Below are 21,500 nucleotides of genomic sequence, written 5' to 3'. Positions count from 1 at the left end.
TCACCGCACTACTGCACGTTTGCAGAGTCGGATATATAATTAAAAAAAAGGCTTGTAGGAGAAACTTTCAAAACGCAACACGGTTATATTATTAAAAAAAAAATAGTTGTTGAATGTCCGAGTCGGGAAGGAGTGGTCCGGGTAGGGTGTGATGGTCAGTGTGGAGGTGCTTGAGCCAGCTAGCCTGTCTGTATCTGTGTGTGTGTGTGTGTCTGTCTGTCTGTGATCGCTCCTCTCTCCAGCGTGCAGACGCTCAGCGTCACTCAGTGTCAGATGGGCCGGGGAGTGAGCAGAAATAGGACGTGCTGGAGGCTGGTGTGTTCCCGGCTACTACTTCAATCTGACACTTCCAGCTCAACAAGCCGCCCCCTTTTCCTCTCTCTCTCTCTCTCTCTCCACCTAGCTCCAGCAACAGCAACTTGATCTTCAACCTCAAAAAACATTTTGCTCCACAGCCACCCCCACCCTCCCTTTCTCCTCCTAACCCAATCTCAGCACCACTTTCCACAAGCCTGCACCAGAAAAAAAAAACAAATACATTTTTTTTACCAAAACAAAAACCCTCAACCGCCCGACCATGGCGAACGCCCTGAGAGTTGTCTTCCTTTGCGCCACTTTTACCCTGTTGACAGGACGAGGTAAGAGGATTTTGTTTTCTCTCTCTCTCTCTATTTCTCTCTCTCTCTCTCTCTGAGTTTGGGTGGATCCCGCCCGAGTGTTACATTATAACGGGCTGGTTGCTGATTGACGCAGTGTCGAGGCTGTTTTTCCTTTTCAACCTTCACAACCAGTTGGAAATTTGGTCATTTTCCTCAGATATAATAATAATAATAAAGGAGCTTTCGATGTTTGAGTAAAAATCCCGAAGTGTGGTGTTTATTTATTTTTATTTGTTTATTTTTTGGGGGGGGGGGTTGGAGGGTGTATGGTTAGGGATTGACAATAGGATTGGATTGAGTTCCCCTTTTCCTCCCTCCCCCTCTGCACTGCGCACGATAGCCTCCCCACCCCAGGATAAATGGTTGGCCCCTGCGAAAAAAAAAAGATCTTAAAGCCTTGGCTCTTCCCTCCCGCCATTGGTTTAATGCAGATTTATAGGGGGGGTGGGTGGGGGCAGAATGACAGCTTTTAGTAATCGAAGCGCTTCTGCATTCATCGTTCAGCCGCTGCGCCCGGCGTCTTTTCGCTTTCTAGTTGCCCGGGGGAGGGTGAGGGGTGGGGGGTGTTGGAGGTTTGGGTGCAGAAAATGTGGCCGATTCTCACACCCAACGATCACATCTGCAGCAGCAAAGACAGGGGAGTGGTGGTGGGGGAAGCAGAGACAAGAGAATCTGTCCTGATGAAAAGCGATTCGGTATCGTCTCTGGACTTAAGGGCTTCCTCTAGGAACCCACTGGACCCGATCCACGAATAAAATTGCTGTGCACAATCTTTTTATATATATATTTAAAAAAAACAGGCGCAAGATCTTTTGGTAGTATCGCAACGCGTGAATAAAGCCGCAGAGGCTGTGCTGGGGCCCTGCTGCTTGTCATCATAGAGAAAAAAAATCGAATCTCGTTCAATTCGTTCGATCAGCCAGTGCAGGTTTACAGCGACCTTCAAACGCAGTTTCTTGTTATCACAGGGGAGGAGACCATTCGGCCCATCGTGTCTGCACCGGCTCTCCAAATGAGCATTATGGCCTAGTGCCATTGCCCTGCCTTTCCCCCTCCCCTAACCCTGCACCTCGTTTCCATTCGAATGTAAAACATGAGTCAGCCGGTCGTTTGAGCACAAGACTTGTAATGATCACTTTTGTCTTTGCCTTGCAATGAGGGGGATCTGGAATATTCATGATGCATTGATTTTTTTTTTCTCTAGAATACATTAAAAGACTCCGTTTGTAATACAGTCCAGCCTGAATGCGTGTCCCCTAAAGGACACTTAATAACTGATTGGAATAGTTAAATTCAGTATCTGGGCACAAAATCCAAGGTTGACACTCCAGTGCAGTACTGAGGGAGTGCTACATTGTCAGAGGTACTGTTTTTTTGGGTGAGGTGTCAAACAGGCTTCGTCTGGCCCCTCAGGTGAACTTAAAAGATCCCATGGCAGCATTTCAAAGATGGGCAGGAGAGTTACCCCCAATCCCCTGGCTAACATTTCTTCCTCAATCGACATCACTAAAACAGATTGTGTGGTTATTATCACATTGCTGTTTGTGAGAGCTTGCTGTACATAAAGTGATTGTCGTGCTTTTTACATTACAACAATGACTACACTTCAAAAGTACTTAACTGGCTGCAAAGCACTTTGGGACATCCTGTAGTCATGAAAGGTGCTGTAGAAATGTAAGTCTTTTTAATATAGTAGCATATTTACCAACATGGGAGAACTATACACACAGGTCAGATATGCAGATCTTCAGGTGAATATTTGAACTTTTTGAAATGGGCAGTGAGGTGCCCCATAAAATCAAACCTTTATGCATCATTCTTTTTGTATTTTTACTTGCCAAATAGACTGTTTTGACAGTGAAAATAAGGAACATATTGAGCATGATGTTTATTCAATAGGCAGAGGCACTATAAATAGAATGAAGTACCTCAGGTATGGAGTAAGGATGACAAGTATTCTGAAAAGATTTTAGACAAGTAAAACAATCATGGAGATTTCATTAAATCAGTATGGCTACACTGTTAAGAGTAATTTATTATTTTACACAATGCTGTCTTCCAAGTTGATGCATGTGTTTAGGACATAAGATGAATGAATAAGATGTTTGAAATTTGTTCACGTTGAATGAAAAGTGCTATTGGCAAACAAAGGATACACAACTGAACAGTGGTATTATGAAGATTATTCCATGTGGCAGGGAATCCTAAATTCATAAAGCATTAAGCCTGATATTCTCTTTCACTGGCCCAAATTCCCTTAAAGGGATCCCCAGACTGTACATTCAAGGTATGACTAAAGCTTGCCAGATTAATTTCAAATTATTGGTAAGAACCCCCCCCCCAAATTCCCTTAAAGGGATCCCCAGACTGTACATTCAAGGTATGACTAAAGCTTGCCAGATTAATTTCAAATTATTGGTAAGAACCCTTTTTACACGAAAGAATAATTTACATTTAACAGACACAGACTGTGCTTTTGAGGGCTTCCCACCACGATGATGGCTATCCCATGAGTTATTATGCACAATATGTTTTGGCCAATGTGCCACCTTTTTGCAGTTGCGTTTCACACCCCTTTGTATCAGCTGAACAATGGTACATTATCTGGCCCTTAATCTCAAGCAGAATTATCCAGGCTATGCAGACAGTGGCAGTAAGCACACATGTACCCCTTTTAAAAAATATTGTTTAAACACGAGAAAGGAAGGTAAAGCTAAGGGAAGTTCAGCTTTCGGAGTTAAATTTCTCTTTATACTTCAGGATATAACCTACAAAAGAATATTTTTAAAGACAATCACTGGGCAATATTGAAGGAGCTTTTATCTGCTGTCAATTATATATTAAACAAGCCTGATTCTGACTCTTCATAATAGATAAATGTCCCTCAATGCTAGTGTAAAGTTCAAAAATAAGTGACATGATCTGAGGATTATGCTGAAGCTGCATTTAATTTTCATGTTCAAATCACTATTCCCAGCAGCAATACAATCTAATATTAAAATTGTTCCAAGGATTAAGTGGTCCTCACTCTATTTATGGAATTTATACATTCACCTGGACATAACAGCAATTATTATTTAGTTATGCCATCCAATGGAGCTTTTGAACAAGGGGTGTGTTCATCACTGAGATGGACCCAAGTGGTGTCTTCTATGTTCATTGTAACTATTGGTCACAGTACTTCATTCATTAAGCAAGTATTAAAATTTTGTGAAAAGTTATTGCAATTTAAATACAGGTCCAAAGAATACTTTGAATTTTAGAGCTAAATATGAGAACAGTGAAGCCGCATTCTAAAATCACAACCAACTCATAACATCACAAAAGTGTTGAAATTACATTATCTGTAATCTGCAATAGAATTGCATTTACCTGTGTAGAGTGGTACAACTTCAGCATTCTTATTTTGGTCACCTTCCCTTTTTGGTGTTTTCTATATGCACAAAAGTGGAAATACTTCAGGAAATCATGAAAACTATAATATCTGTTACACGTGTGTATATTTGGATTAGGTTGGAGAAGCTGAGGGTGTTCTCCTTGGAGCAAAGGAAATTTGATAGCGGTGTTTAAGATTATGACAGGTTTAGATAAGGTGGATAAAGAAAAGCTGTTCCCATTCGCTGATAGCACAAGGACTGGGGGGGAAGGGGGTGGATACAGTTTTAAGGTTTTGGACAAGTGATGTAGGGGCATGTTCGGAGAAGTTGTTTTAATGCAGCCTGTGGTAATGACATGGAACTTGCTGGCTACACGGATGGTGAAAGCCGAGACAATGAGTGATTTCAAAAGGAAATTGGATGAGCGCGAGGGAAATCAGAGCTACAGCGATAGGGCAGGGAAATGGGATTGACTAGATTTCTCTACAGAGAGCGCCAGTATGGGCTCGATGGGCCAAATGGCCTCCTCCTGTGCTGTCATGACGCTGACTCCATATATCGGTATGTGTTTATAATAATTGAGAGAATTTGATAAAAATGCTGAAAAGATTTCAAGGCTACAGGAAGAACAGGGAATGAGATTGATATAGGTAACTCCAACATGGTGTCACTCCTAGCTCAGGATTGATGGGCTAAGATTTCTTCAGAGTTTGTGTGGCTGAATTAGCAATTGAAATCTAATGGAGGCAGAAAAACACGGAAACACGAGTGGACCTTATGGGATTTAAATTGATTGGAACTAATTTATGTTGACTCTGTGGATTATGGGGAATAACGTTAAAAAGTTTATTTTCCACAGTCGAGAGAGTCAACACAAATTAGTTCCAATCAATTTAAATCTCAAAAGATTCACATGGGCATTGCATTTTTCTGAGTTTGCCAGAGATTTCGGACGTACGTTCTAACGCAGCCTCTCAAACTGGAAAGAATTTTGGCTGATCACTCCTGGTTCAGCCAAGAGTGGCACCATACTGACGCTACCTACTTCAATTTCATTCCTTGCTCTTCACATTTTTAATTTTTTTCTTCATGTTTACGTTGTTTAACAGGTGGATATCCAAATACTGAACCAGGCAGCAGAAGACATTCTGTGAATCACAACTGTTTTATTGTTAAACTGTAGTTCAGTAAAAAATACCAGTTTCCACCCTTTCCTTCTAAATCCCTTCCTTGTCCAGAAGCAAAAACCCACTTGCCAGGGAAAAACCTAACTCTTAACTACAGGCTTCAATGTGCATCATGTGCTCTCAATTCTGCTTCAAAAGCTATTTGTGGCAATGTCAGCTATATTCAACTGGTGCATCATTTGGGGTGATGCAATAGGCATGGCTTTGAATGAACAGAATATCCAGTACCAACAGTTTCTAGTTCTTTGATTACTTGTCCAGTGAAATTGTTTTTTTAATTTACTCTATGCGTTGCATTGTTCAGCTAAAGTGGTTTAAAGGCTCTGCTGCACAGGAAGTTTGTTCGGTGGTGTATTGTATTTAACTAAATGCATTGCAAATGAATGAGTTGCACATAAGATGTGCTGGTTAATTTGTTGAAACTAACTTGGATTTGCTCTATTGTTAAATTACCCATACAATTACTGCAGTCTAGAATGGGCTATGCATAGAACCATAGAATGATAAAGTACAGAAGGAGGCCACTTGGTCCATTTTACCTGTGCCACTTCGGAGCAGATTACAGAGATAAGGAGAGGCAAGCTCATGTAGGCATTTGAATACAAGAATGAGAATTTTAAAATCACGATGTTGCTTGGCCAGCCAAAGATAAAGTAAAATAAAGGCAAAGATCCCAGACATTTTTTTAATAGCCTCCTGAACTTGAAAGATTTATGTATACACACCCCTATAAATCTTTAAAATGGTTTATATTGCCTCTTACATTTTGGTAGGAAGAATGATTACTTCACATTTCTCTGCATTAAATTTGATCTGTTGTGTGTCTTCCCATTTCACCAGTCTATGTCTCCCTGAAGTCTATTATTTTCCTCCTCACTTGACCACATTTCCAAGTTTTCTTTCATCTGCAAACTTTAAAATTATGCCCTGTATACCCGAGTACAGGTTATTAATATAAATCAAAAAGAGCAGTGGTCCAAATACTGACCCCTGAGGAGCAACATCATATATTTTCCTCCAATCTGAAAGACAATCATTCAACACTCCCCTCTTTCTGTTTCTTAGCCAATTTTGTACAGTGGACAACAAATTAAAATACTGCGACGAAAATAGAAAAAGCTAAAATCAAGCAGACAACTGATTGAAGAGTTATGGGGCTGATGTTGAATTTTTACAGTGAAAGAGCATTCTGTCCCCACCTCCTTTCTGCCTGACCTAGGTATCTATGGTAACTTGTACATAGGGCAAGAGAAGGCTCATTGCTGTGTTAGCCCTTGGAAAGTGAATCATAAGCAATGTTGGTGCTGGTTGGATTTGTTTGACAATACGATTGGCAATATTAACCTTAAAAAAAAAACAAGCAGCATGATCTGAGAACATCAAATAACAGAAAAAGATTTTGAGTGTTGTGTGAGCATAGGGCACCCATTTATTTATGTCCACTAGCCCCTTTCTGTTGTGGAATTGATTAAAACAAAAAATTGGGAAGCAATGGATGTGCATTGTGTACTCCTGTTTACTGTACCATTTGGAGAAAGAGACAGGATTGTGTTACATTTTTGTTTGGTCTGTGGATGTTCTATGTTAGGCTAGACAGCAACGTATGTCAGTCTTGTCATGAAGAGATTAATGTTTATAATGTTATTGGAAATTATTTTTTAAAATAAAGTTCTAGTGGGGTCTGTGTCTATGTGTGTGCCTGTGTGTGTCTTAATTGGATTAAAGCCAGATAAACTGGGTGCTTTGATGTATAGTAGTTTTGAGATGTTAATTGGGGAAACAGTAAGGAAGTTAAAAGTGTGCATTTGCATTTGTTGAATAAACCACTCAAAAGAGTGGGTGAAATCTTGCATGTAGCTAGAAGATGCCAAGCAATGTGTTTATTTTTTCAGCTTACTAATAAAATTGGTGGAATGAAAGGATATTATTGTTAGAAGATGTAACGTTTAAAGCCTGGTGATACAATGAAAAATTTACATTCAAAGGAAAAGCTTGGTATAAACAGAAAGGAGTGTGTAAGGCAGAGGCATTTAAGATCTAACCAGCCTGTATGCCTCCAACAATGTCTGCAAGGAACCTCATTTTGAATTTGTAAGGTCAAATGTGCTTTGCCTGGGGTCTTTTGAAGTCTATGGGCAGAATTTTGCCATCGGCGAGCAGGGGGTGGGGCCCGCTCACTGACGCATAAAATGATGCGGGATGATGTTGGGCGGATAGAGTTTCCCGCCGGACGTCACGCTGAGTGGGCCTTAATTGGCCCACCCACGTAAAATGGCGGCAAGGCCCGCTTTTCTGGCGAGGATCGCCTCCCTGCCCACCGGAGATTGGGTCAGGCCCGCCCGCCCAACAGGCAGAAAACTCTGCCCTATGGGTTGCTGTTGCCTTGGTGGAGATTTAATTGGAGTGGTTAATTTGGGGATTTATTTAAAAGTTATTACAGTACGAATTGTAGCTGTGTGTATATTTTTGATTTGTTGTTAAATTAATAAATGCTTGATTTAGTTTTATATAAAAAAACCTCTTGAGACTCAGTAGTCTTATTACTATTGAAATCAAAGCCTGCACCTCGAAATATACAAATTGCTAAAATGGTTTACGACAGTTGTTTCAAGTTTCCCTCTGGGATTTGAACAACTCAGCCTTTACCATCGGCAGTGTCATAATAATAATTTTGCACCTTGCTAGAAGACACCAAGCAATGTGTTTATTTTTTTTCAGCTTACTTATGAAATTGGTGGAATGAAAGGATATTATTGTTAGAAGATATAGCATTTAAAGCCCAGTGATACAATGGAAAATTTACATTGAAAGAAAAAGCTAGGTATAAACAGAAAGGAGTTTGGGTGTGTAAGGCAGAGGCATTTTAAGATACATCAAGTGTGGGAAGCCTCCGGCCTGTAAACCTCAAGTCTGTCTGCAAGTACCCAGGACTGAAAGAAACTCATTTTGAATGTGACTGTCCAGGGTGTTCTCTGCCAGGTGTCTCTTTAAATCTTTAAGTTTTACTGTTGCCTTAACGGGGTTCTAACTGAGAGTCAGATTAATTAGGGGACTTTTGTAGTTATTATAGTAGTAATTTTGTAGACATGTGTATGTGCTTACAATTTTTCTTGTATTAATAAATGTTTAATTTAGTTTTATAAAAAAACTCTTGAGACTCGGTGGTCTTATTGCCACCGAATTCAAAGCCTGCATCTCGAAACACACAAATTGCAAAAATGGGTTATGACAGTTGCTTCAAGCTTCTCTTTGGGATTTGAGCAACTCAGCCTTTGGTGTCATAATAGTCTGTTGTAGATTGACTGCCATAATTAGTTGACAATTCCATTATTTTCATATTGTGTGACTATGAGGATGATAGAAGACAAATTAGACAGACCTTGGTTTTTATTCATATCGTAATTTATGTTCCTATCTGTTATACATTCAATATTTCTTTTTGTGATTCAACCTGGATATAAAATAGTCCATTTAAAGAAAAATAATGGCGATGAATTAGCCAAGAAGGTGGATTATAAAAGTGTTTACTGTGCAGAAACAGGTCAATCAGCCCAACAGGTCTATGCCTCTGCTTATGCTTCACACGATTGCTACACTGTTCCCGTGTTCAGTTTAGACTATTGCACCCGATCACTTGTCAGATTTTGTTTCCATTGGCTGAAATAAGCAGTACCTAATTGATGGCTGAAGCATTTGCAACCATCCTCGGCCAGAAGTGATGAGAAGATGATCCATCTCGACCTCCTCCTGAGGTTGCCAACGTCACAGATGCTAGTCTTTAGCCAACTCGATTCACTCCGCGTGATAGCAAGAAATGGCTGAAGGCACTGGATGCTGCAAAGGCTATGGGCCCTGACAACATTCTGGTGATAGTACTGAAGACTAGTGCTCCAGAACCAGCAGTGCCACTAGCCAATCTGCTCCAGTACAGCTACAACACTGGCATTTACCCTGCAATGTGGAAAATTGCCCAGTTACGTGCTGTCTACAGAAAGTAGGACAAATCCAATCTGGCCAATTATCGCCCCATCAGCCTCCTCTCAATCATCTGCAAACTGATGCAAGATGTTGTCGACAATCCCATCAAGAGCCATTTACACAGCTATACCTTCCTCACTGATGCTCAGTTTGGGTTCCGCGAAAGCCACTCAGCTCCTAACCTCATTACAGCCTTGGCCCAAACAGAGACAAAAGAGCTGAAGGCCAGAAGTGAGGTGAGAGTGACTGCCCTTGACAACAAAGAAGCATTTGACCAATTATGGCATCAAAGAGCCCTAGCAAAACTAAAGTCAATGGGAATCAAGGGAAAGAGGCTCCACTGGTTGGAGTCATGCCTGGCAAATGGAAGATGGAGTTGGTTTTTGGAGGTCAATTGTCTCAGTTGCAAGAGATCACTGCAGGAGTTTCTCAGGGTAGTGTCCTAGGTCCAACGAGTTCAGCTGGTTCATCATTGACCTTTTGTCTATCATAAAGTCAGAAGTTGGATGTTTGCTGATGATTGCGAATGATACTGAACATTGCACAACTCCTCAGATACTGAAGTAGTCCCTGTCCATATGCAGCAAGACTTGGACAACATACAGACTTAGGCTGAAAGTTGGCAAGTGACATTCATGCCACACATGTGCCAGGCAGTGACCACCACCATCAGGACAGAATCTAACCATCTCCCCATGACATTTAATGGCTTTACCATCGCTGAATACCCCATTATCAATATCATGGTGATTACCATTGATCAAAAACTGAGCGACATTAGCCAAATAAATCCAGTGGCTACAAGAGCAGGTCAGAGGCTGGGAATTCTGCAGTGAGTAACTCCCCTCCTGGCTCTCCAGAGCCTGTCCACCATCTACAAGGAACAAGTCAGGAGTGTGATGGAATACTGTCCACTTGTCTGGATGAGTGCAGCTCCAACAACACTCAAGAAAGTCTACACCATCCAGAACAAAGCAGACTGCTTGATCCGCAGCCAGTGCACCACTCTAAACATTTACTTCCTTCACCATCAGTGCACAGTGGCAGTAGTCTGTACTGTATACAAGATGCATTGCAGCAATCACCAAGGCTCCTATGACAGCACCTTCCAAAACCATGATGTCTACTACCTACCATCTAGAAGAACAAGAGCAGTAGGTGCGTGGGAACACCACCACATGTAAGTTCCCCTTCAAGCCACACACCATACTGACTTGAAACTGTGCTGCCGTTCCTTCACCGTCGCTGTATCAAAATCCAGGAATTAACCTTCCTAACAGCACTCTGAGTGTACCTACGTCAGTTGGACTGCAGCAGTTCAAAAAGGTGGCTCACTACTAGTGATGGCAATTAGTGATGGCAGCAAATACTGGCCTAGCCAGTGACTCCCACATTCCATGAAAGAACTAATTTAAAAAAAAATTAATCAAGCTAATTTGCTTAAACATCAAATTATCATTATGGGAGAGCCCACCCATAAAATTGATTGAATTACTTTATTTCCCACCGAAGTTGTTTTGGCAACCACATTACTGTCTGGCCCAATACACCATGCATCCATAATTACATTTATAATGGATAATATATTACAATATGTCATCAATCCGAAAAGATGAATATCTATCCTTACCATTTGTATGCAAAACCTCCCTACATAACATTCCCCAGCATTGTCTTACCCTGTCTTTAGGACCAGGGACTCGAGTTCTCATCTAATTACAGAGCTAGCTTTATTTTTGTCTTGCTTACCTGCAAAAGTTGGACCTTAGTAGCCCTCAATGTTTCTTTTGGGACCTCTGCACATATTAAAGACAATAAGGTACTCTGCCATTCGGAGCTTCAGTAATCTGGATAGAATTACCATGGCTGTAGGTGCAAACACAATACGAGAAAAGCAACTAAAGTAAAAGTAACAGCTCCATAAGGTGACAACAGGCCACAAATGAGGAGGTGCATAAAATGATCGATATATGAAATGGTTACTTCATGTTAATGAGTGAAGGCATTATCAACATGCCTTCCATAATTAGCAACACTAGAAATTATGACGTCAATATAAATGAGATGTGAGATATGGGCAAAGTAGTGTGTTGTTCAGGTTACTGGACTAATAATCCAGAGAATGTGAGTTGGAATTCTACCAATGCACTTTGAGAGTTTGAATTCAGTTTTAAAAATCTGGAAATAAAAAGCATTGTCAGATTGTCGTAAAAGCACAACTTTAGAGAAGAAAAACTGCCTCCTTGCCTGATCTGGCCTACACATGACTACTGCCTTACACCAGTGTGGTTGACAGTTAACTGACTGCTGAAACGGCCTAGTAAGCCACTCAGTCAGGCAACTAGAGGTGAGCAGTGAATGTTGGCCTTGCCATTGCTACCCATATCCTGAAAGTGATTTTATTTTTAAATAAAGATTGATGTTTGGAAGGCATTAATGGCCATTATATTGGATCATGCACATTGGAGAGGTTTTAGTAGTTTGGAACCAGGCTAACATCCTGTGCCTATTCAAAATGGGTGACAGATTATGACAACCATAGATCTATTAATCTTACATCAGTGGGAGATAAAATAATTGAATTGATTATCAGGAATAAACATGAGAGATTAATGCCTAAATAGAAGGGGAAGGTTATGCCCGACCAAGCTCATTGACTTTTTGGGTTCAATGACTTCTAAATTAGTGCATCCTGATTTCCAAAATGCATTTGACAAAATCTGCATAAAAGTCCACTGGCTAAATGTAAAGATAAAATTTTGGTGGCAGAAAGTTTTTTAAAAAAATATCATGGGATATGAATGATATTGGTAATGCTGGGATTGTAGTCCATCTCTAGTTGCCCTAAGAAAGGTGGTGATGGTTGTTGCATTGAAACATTGTGGTCTTCTAGGGATGGTACTCTGATGATGTCGGTTAGGAAATGTAATGGTGTTAGGTGGTATTGAGTTGGGTGCCCTGGGATTTGAGGTTGGGAACTGTTGGAACACCGGAATTGATATCTCCTCAAATATTTATCAGTGGACCAGATGAATCTTCAATATTTACTCCTTGTCAAGGAAGTGTCTCCATTTACTGCCCAGCCAATGTCTAGGAATGCATGATGCCCAGGTTTGGCTTTCTCAACTGTCTTGCATGAGCTGGTTCAGATTGTACTAATAATTACCTCACCAACCTCCAATTAGGATTCGCAGAGCTGCTGAATGAATTAATGCTTCCTTGTCAAAGCCTCAATGATGCAGACGTGCATACAAGTGATGCGCTAACATTTATTAATTTCAGAATCATAATTAGCAATGCCTAAACGTTGAGTATGCAAATAATTAGGAGGTAAGATTAACTAACATTGAATAACAGATTATAAAGGAAAAAGTGAAAATACTGCGGATGCTGGAAACCTGAAGGGAAAAAAACGCGTGGCAGGAGGAGGTGGGTGGAAAGGGAGTCATGCCTGCTGACCCCAGAAAGAGTCCGGAGGCAACGCAGAGACTGCTCGGTGGGGAGGTGGGCTGGTCGAAAGGCCAACCTCGGTGATCTGGTTGTATGTCCCAGCTGCAAAAAAGACAATAAAACAAAAAACAGTCCTCGCTGCCCCTCACACCACCCCCCCACACATGCTTCCCATGCCCTATCCATGCCACTTCATGCCTCCCCACCTAACCCCATGCCAAACCAAGGCCCCCACACACTGCACCCCAAGGCTCTTTACTTAGTGCCAACTCATGCCATGCCACCCACCACCCTTTGCCCTTATCCTATCAATGCCAACTCACCTAGCATCCACTATGGACAAACCTTAGGAGACTTGCTGGCGCAAAATAAAGTTGTGTGTCTATAGATGACATCACTATTTTAAACAAAAAATCTCATTGATAAAAATCATTCAATACATGGTAATCCCTTCACTTAATTTCTTATGAAAACCAAATTTCTATTTTGTAACCAATTGGAGCTGTGAATCAAACTGCTCGCAACAGGCACCCCACTATGTTAATGTTAGTTTGTAAAATCAGTATATTGCAGCACAAACCCTATAATGATTGACCTCAGGCTTATGTCAACAGGCAGAATGAAGTATGAAACACTGATTTTTATTTTGAACGCCACACTTTAAAGCCCAGCAGAGTTAAATCCCTGGACAGCTTTGACAGTTTCATTGGGTTTTGACAATTCCATTGAGTATTGACAGCTTTAACAGTTCTTTGACAGCTTCAATGAGTTTATGCATTATTTACTCACAATCATGTTTACTTATAACAATCCAAAAGGGTGCCTTACCTCTCCCAAAGGTATCCGGGACCATATCCAAAGGGGGCACCTTACCTCTCAAAGGAGGCATTCAAAATGAATCCACCAAGCTCAGACTAGCACTTACCTAGTCTAATCTGCACACATGGCATTTCGCGTCCCTGGTCTACCAAGATCCCACTTCAGTGGAGGCAGTTCTTGATTTCAATAGCCAGTTGCCTCCTCCGCAAACCACGCATGCGTGAACCCTGGCCCGACTCTAGTTCCGCCTCTGTGAAAATAGGAAATGTTCCAGGGCAGGACTTAGAATCTTGGGCCATTTCCAATATTTTTGCCTGGATGGAGAGCTTCCCTGTCGTGCTGAAATTCATTCTGGGCCTTAATTTTGTGAGAAATGCCTTCCGTTCGGTTGACCAATTCTGACACATATCAGAAGAGCTGACCTCTTTTTGATTTCAATCACTAGCTGTATAAATACTGTGGCTACAAGAGCAGGTCGGAGGCTAGGAATCCTGCGGCGAGTACCTCACCTCCCGACTCTCTAAAGCCTGTCCACCTTCTACAAGGCACAAATCAGGAGTGTGATGGAATACTCTTCACTTGCTTGGATGAGTGCAGCTCCCACAACACTGTAAAAGCTGGACACCATCCAGGACAAAGTAGCCTGCTTGATTGGTACCCCATCCACAAACATTCACTTCCTCCAGCACCGATGCACAGTGGCAGCAGTATGTACCATCTACAAGATGCAGTCAAGCATTATACAGCTAGTGATTGAAATCAAAAAGAGGTCAGCTCTTCTGATATGTGTCACACAAACTGGTCAACCGAACAGAAGGCATTTCTCACAAAATTAAGGCCCAGAATGAATTTCAGCACGACAGGGAGGCTCTCCATCCAGGCAAAAATATTGGAAATGGCTCAAGATCCTAAGGAACTCACCAAGGCTCTTTAGACAGTACCTTCCAAACCCAAAACTTCTACTATCTAGAAGGACAAGGGCAGCAGCCACATGTGAACACCACCACCTGCAAACTCCCCTCCAAGCCACTCACCGTCCTGACTTGGAAATATATCACTGCTCCTTCACTGTCACTGGGTCAAAATCTTGGAACTCCCTCCCAAACAGCACTGTGGGTGTATCTACACCACATGGGCTGCAACGGTTCAAGAAGGCAGCTCACCACCACCTGCTCATGGGCAATTAGGGATGGGCAATAAATGCTGGCCTAGCCAGGGACATCCATACCCCATGAATGAATAAGAAACGATTTAAGGCCAACTTGGTGTCACTGGTGACCTCTGGATATCAGGTGGTGATTCATTCACATAATTCCACAACTTTTGGTACAAAAGAATGCTTGTTTTATTTTCAGTTATGTTTCAGTCACAAGCTTATCTCCTACTGAGTTATCTCTAAGCATGTGGCCTTGATGGGATGTTTTTCTAAATTCTGTCAAGCTGCTTTAAATTCATTTTTCAGGCTAGTGACTTCATTTTGAGGACACCCATGAGACAACTTTCAGGGCATTCTGCTGACAGACTCCGTCTTTCCTAATTTACATTTATGACCTGGGTTTAGAAACTGATTGCAAAGTGGCCCAAAACTCAGACAACATCAAACTCAGGGATTGATTTTAAGAAATCAGCTTGGAAACAACAAAATGAGTTAAACAGAATATGTAAGTTGGAGGAATAATTGAAAATTCAATGCTGACAAGTGTAAATTGTGGCACATGGGAAGAAGAAGAACTGTCAATGCGAGTACTCCATGTTAAAATAGCCAGGGGTGAAGTTAAGAGACAACAGTTTTAGTCTGCTCAAAACTCAACATGCAATTACTGAGCAGCAACCAATGAAATAAATAGAAGATGGACTATATACTCAAAACAGAATCTGAGTTAGGAGCAGAGGTAGGCCATTTGGGCCTTTGAATCTGTTCCGAAATTCAGTAAGCGCATGGCTGATCTGGTTGTGATCTCAACTCCACTTTCCTGTCTGCCCCCATAATGCTTGACTCCCCTTGTCTATCAAAAATCTGTCTAACTCTGCCTTGAGTAAATTTCAATGGCCCGGCCTCCACAGCACCCTGGGAAAAAGAATTCTACATACTAACCGAGCCCCCAGAGAAAAAAATTCTCCTCACCTCAGTCTTCAAAGGGAGACCGCTTATTCTTAAACCCTGTCCCCCATTTCTAGTCACCCCCACAAGTGGAAACACCCTCCCGGTATCCTCCCTTTCACAACCCCTCAGGATCTTATGTTTCCATAAGATCACCTCTCATTCTTCTAAATGAGGGGACTTCAATGGGTATAGGCACAACCTGTTCAACCTTTCTTCATAAGATAAGCCCTCCATCGCAGGAATGAGTCGAGTGAACCTTCTCTGAAATGCTTCTAATGCAATTATATATTTTTTCAATGAGGAGACCAAAACTGTACACAGTATTCCAGATGTGGTCTCACCAATGCAGCTGCAGCAAAACTTCCCTACTTTTACATTCCATTCTTCTTGGAATAAAGACCAACATTCCATTTGTCTTCCTAATCACTTGCTGTACCTGCATTATACTAACTTTTTGTGATTCATGTACCAGGACACCCAGATCCCTCTGTACCATTATATTCTGCAATCTGTCTCCATTTAAATAGTATGCTGCTTTTCTATTCTTCCTGCCAAAATGGACAATTTCACATGTTCCCACATTATACTCCATCTGCCAAATTTTGGTCCACTCACTTAACCTACCTATATCCCTTTGCAGACTCTCTACCTTGTCTTGACACTTACTTTACTACCTATTTTTGGTGTCACTGGCAAACTTAGCTACCATACATTCGGTCCATTCATCAAAATCATTGATGTTGATTGTAAATATTTGAGTTCCCAGCACTGACCTCTATGGCACCCCGCTAGTTACAGCATGCCAACCTGAAAAATGCCCATTTGTCCCTACTCTCTGCTTCCTGTTAGTTAACAAATCCCTTATCCATGCTAATATGTTACCTGTACACCATGTCCTCTTATCCTGTGTAGTAATCTTAGGTATGGCACTTTATTGAATGTTCTCTGAAAATCCAAGTTGACGACATCTACAGGTTCCCATTTATCCACCCTGCTTGTTACTTCTTCAAGAAAACTCTAATAAATTAGTTGGACACAATTTTCCTTTCACAAAGCCATATTGACTCTGCATGATCACATTATGATTTTTCTAAGCTTCCTTCTATAACCTCTTTAACAATGGATTCTAGGAATTTCCCTTTGACAGATAATGGGCTAACTGGCCTTCATTTCCTGCTCTCTCTCTTGCTCCTTTCTCAGATGGCGTCATACTCATATTTTAAAGTGAGTTGACCAGACCACATCTTGAGTAATCTGATTCCTGTGTCCTAACTTGCACCAAGTCATATGGATCCATTACCCATGTCCTGGCTGACCTACAATGGATTCCAGTAAAGTAATGACTTGATTTTAAAATTCTCATTCTTGTTTTCAAATCCCTCCCTATGTCTGTAATCTCCTCCTGCCCCACAACCCTGTGATATCTGCACTCCTCTAATTCTGGCCCCAAAAAAGAAAGTATTGTATTTATATAGCACTATAAACATAATATGCCTCGAAGCACTTCAGAGGCAATGAAGTATTTTTTGAAGTGTAGGAAACTGGGCAGCTAACTTGTGCACAGCAAACTCACACAAACAGCAATATGGTAATGACCATATTTCTTTGTGATGTTGATTGAGGGATAAATGTTGGCAGGGCAACAGAGACAACTCTCTACTCTTCTTTGAAATAGTGCCATGGGATCTTTTACAACCACCCAAACTGGCAGTTGGGACCTCGGTTTAAAGTTTCATCGATAAAACAGCACCTCTGACATTACAGAACCCCTTCAATACTACACTGGAATGTCAGCCTTGATTTTTGTGCCCAACCCTGGAGTGGAACTTGAACCTGGATCCTTGTGACTCGGACAAGAGTGCTACCAACAGAACCACAACTTACACACCAGTATCCCTTCTTGAGTATCCGTGATTTCAACCTCTGCACCATCAGCAGCCACACCTTCAGCTGCCAAGGGCTTATGCTCTGGAATTTCTTCCCTTAAACCTCTCCTTCTTCCTTTAAGACACTCCTCCAAAGTCTGCCTCTTTGAGCAAGCCTTTGATCATTTGTACTAATATCTCCTTACATGGGCTGGTGCCAGATTTTACTTTGGAATGATACTGAGAAGCATCTTGGGATATTTTATGATGTTAAAGTTGCTACAGTATATAAATGCAAGTTGTTTTTGCTGTCTTTCATTTTGGTCAGCCACATACAAGGGAGATAAGCAAACCCCTAGACTGATCCATAACTTCATAGGACTGAGTTCAGAGAAAAATTGAAAGTAATTGGGTTATATTAACTCCAAAGGATAGTGAATGAGAGGCTGCCTTTTCTAGGTACACAAAATAGTAAATTGTACAGAGAAGGTAGGTCTGGAATGCAACACCAGGCTAGGACAAGGTGTCGGGTTCAGTTTTAATCCTCCTGCCTGAGTCAGAAATTGGTGGTTTCAAGCTTGTTATGATACAGCAGGTGGTATTTGCCAGGCTGACCAAAGCCACAAGGGAAACTTGGCCACGCTATTACAACGATTTTGCAATTTGTATTTATTACGAGAAGGCTTGTGCATGAAGTCAGAAGTAATGAGTCAGCTACCACCCTTAGAGATTTTAAGGATTAAATTAAAACATTTATAAACAAAAGAAGAAAAACAACTTAAACACAGACATAAGATCACAGTTACACAGCTATAACAGTTCCTAAAATGTCTACCTAACCAGACTCCCAACTACGCACCCTCTTTAAGGCAACAGCTCAAATAGATCCCAAATTTATAAAGTCATCCAGCAATTTTACCACAAGCAGCCACTGGACAATGGACTTCCAAAGACTTTTAACACAACTTTGGTTACTGGAACTGCAAACTTCTGCAGGGTGGTTAGAGGCTTTTTCCCCCAAGTTTGTTTCACACAGTTACCTTTCAAGATCTCACACGGCCACCCTCACACAGCCTCCATCCTTCTTTAAATATATTTCTCCCTTTTTGATCTGTAAATCCGATTATTTCCACTTGTCTTTAGAAGTTATTTTTCCCAAAATATAACAATCTTGCATGGTATTATTATGGCCAGCACTTTTGGTAAAAATCAACATAATAACCTTGCTTTATTTATCTTACCAGCTGTAAACATTTCTTATGTCCCTTTGAAATTGCAGATATCTAAAAATGCAACTTTCATCCAGACTGTTTCTGTTAAGACTTCACCCTAGCTTTTCTCATCTTCATTTTATACGCCTGTTTTATACCTCATTTTTTTGATAATTTAAACCTTGCAATTTTATCGTCTCTGGTTTAATTAAATTAACCACACACACAGGCATACACACACAAACATAAACCTGCTTTAAAATATCTCACAATAATATTAGGAAAAATATGATAATTTCTTGACACCTCTATCCTTATGGAAAAATGAACTGTCATAATTTTAAAAGACGGTTTCATTTTCTCAACCCACCTTACGTTGCTTACTATACTTATCTATATACACAAAACTATTACACTACCAGGTACATGCATTAACATAACAATAAATACAAATCCGCTGTATCAACAGAGGTCATTTCAGTCCAGTGTCTACGTTTCAAATGTCCAATCTCCTTTGAATTTTTGAACTCTTGACGATGCATCTTCAATTAAATGTTCTCATCTAGCACATGTATAGTCAGTAAATTAAACTGTTGCAGTGATAAACTCCATCTGAACAGTCTTGTACTTTGGCCTGAATTGCTTCCATCACTTCCATCAATTGCCAACTTAAACTGCTTGGCATAATTAGGTGCTGCCAAAGCTGGTGTAGTGGTCAACACAGTTTTTAAACTGTCAAATGCATTCTGACACTCCTGTGTCCATTGAAATTTCTTCTTTTTCAGTAGTTTAGTTAATGGAGCAACCACACTGCTAAAGTTTGGTACAAACTTCGGGTAAAATCCGCCCATGCCCAAAAGTTTCCCTTTTGTTGTAGGCACTGGGAAATTCATGATGGCTTTTACTTCCACATTTCTTGGGGCCACCTGACTGTGTCCCACAGTATGGCCTAGATAGGTAACTTGCACTTTTGCAAATTCACTCTTAGCCAAGTTCACCACTAAATTAGCTTCTTTCAGATGTTGTAAATGCTCCTCCTACGTTTGACCGAACTACCAAGTGGTCAATATAAACAGCACAATTGCTCTAACCTGCAATTACTTTGTTTCAGTCTTTGAAATGTTGCTGCTGCACTCTTCATACCAAATGGCATAACTTTTAAACCGATATAGTCCATCTGGCGTTACAAAAACCGATATCTTTTTCGCTCTTTCCGATAACAGTACTTGCCAATATCCTCGGAGCAAATCAATCTTTGTGATAAACTCTGATTGTCCCACTTCCTCAATACAATCTTCCAACCGTGGAATAGGATATGAATCTGCTTTTGTCACTGCGTTTATTTTTTGATAATCCACACACAGTCTGTGTTCCATCCGGTTTCGGTACCATCACAATAGGTGAACTCCAGTTACTGCAACTAGACTCAATGATGTCATTCTGAAGCATGAATTCGATTTCTTTTTGTACTTCAGCTAATTGTGCTGGATTTAATCTGTTAAGGATGTTGCCTTATTGAAACTGAATCTCTAACATCTACGTCACATGTAGCTAAATTTGTTTTCTCCAGCTTATTTCCACAAACAGCTTTGTGTGACTGCAATAGCTTTTTCAAATCACTTTGACACTTCTCTGGAAGATAACTCAATATTACATTTAATTTTTTAAGTACCCCTCATTATCCAGTTTGATTAGAGGGTAATCAATTCAGAATGCTTCATTTCTACCTCTTTTGCTTTATCTACTACCACTAATACCTCCTTTTGTTCCTCTTCCCTGTCAAAGTACTTTTTAAGCATATTTACATGACATACTGTCTGCTTCTTTCTTCTATCTGGAGTATTTATTAAATAATTTACTTCACTCAGTTTCTTTTCAATCCTGTAAGACCCACTGAACCTTGCCTTTAATGGTTCACCTGACACTGGTAACAAAACTAACACCCTTTCTCCAGCAATGAAACCACAAGCTTTTCCCTTCTTATCTGCATTTGTCGTCTTCATAGAACCATAGAACCATAGAAAAGTTACAGCACAGAAGGAGGCCATTCAGCCCATCTTGTCCATGCCAGCCCGAGGACACCCAGGTGCCCTTTCTAATCCCACCTTCCTGCACCCAACCCATAGCCCTGCAGCTTACAGCACTTTAGCTGCAGATCCAGGTACTTTTTAAAAGAGTTTAAAGTTTCTGCCTCTATCACCAATTTGGACAGAGAATTCCAGACACCCACTACCCTCTGCATAAAAAAGTTCTTCATCTGTGGTGATAACTTTAAATGTTTCTTAGCTAACCCACATGCTCTTTTTAATCTTTCGATGAATTTTGTCACATAATCCAGAAGAGTAGTTTCTGAACTCCGACCCATTAGTTTCTCCTGAATCAACTTAAGTGGTTCCTTTACTTCATGACCATAGACTAATTCAAAAGAGCTAAATCCTGTTGATTCGTTAGGGACATCCCTAATAGCAAATAACAAGAATGGAATCCCCGGATCACAGTCCTGTTCATAGTCTTGATTATAAGCTCTCATAGTTTTTAAAGTTTGATGCCATCTTGCTAAAGCACCTTATGATTTAAGGTGATAAACTGATGACTTAAGCTGTTTTATCCCCAGGCTGTTCATTACTTCCTTAAACAGCTGTGACATGAAATCCAAACCCTGATCTGACTGTATTTCTTTTGGAAACCCATATCTTGTAAAAAAAAAAATTTGGCCCAACTCCTCTACAATTCTCATTGCTATAATATTTCATTAAAGGTATCACTTTTGGAAATCCAGTAGACACGTCCATGATTGTCAGCAAGTACTGATTTCCACTCTTGGCCTGAGGGAGGGTCCCTACACAATCA

At 40.7% G+C, this 21,500-nt stretch overlaps 1 protein-coding gene across 1 annotated transcript in view; it reads left to right on the top strand.

Annotated features, from left to right (window-relative positions):
* The first annotated feature begins 277 nt into the window (after positions 1–277).
* cd99l2 (CD99 molecule-like 2) overlaps positions 278–21,500 on the top strand; it is a 153,903-nt gene continuing 132,680 nt past the window's right edge. Inside the window, exon 1 of the mRNA XM_078547659.1 lies at positions 278–638. Coding sequence (XP_078403785.1) covers positions 578–638 — 61 coding nt within the window. The 5' untranslated portion in view covers positions 278–577. The remainder of the gene's footprint in view (positions 639–21,500) is intronic.

This window comes from Cetorhinus maximus, chromosome 8 (assembly GCF_964194155.1).
Source record: "Cetorhinus maximus chromosome 8, sCetMax3.hap1.1, whole genome shotgun sequence".
Classification (NCBI taxonomy): domain Eukaryota; kingdom Metazoa; phylum Chordata; class Chondrichthyes; order Lamniformes; family Cetorhinidae; genus Cetorhinus; species Cetorhinus maximus.
Note: the sequence above shows the minus strand (reverse complement) of the source record. Positions and strands in the feature narration are given on the sequence as shown.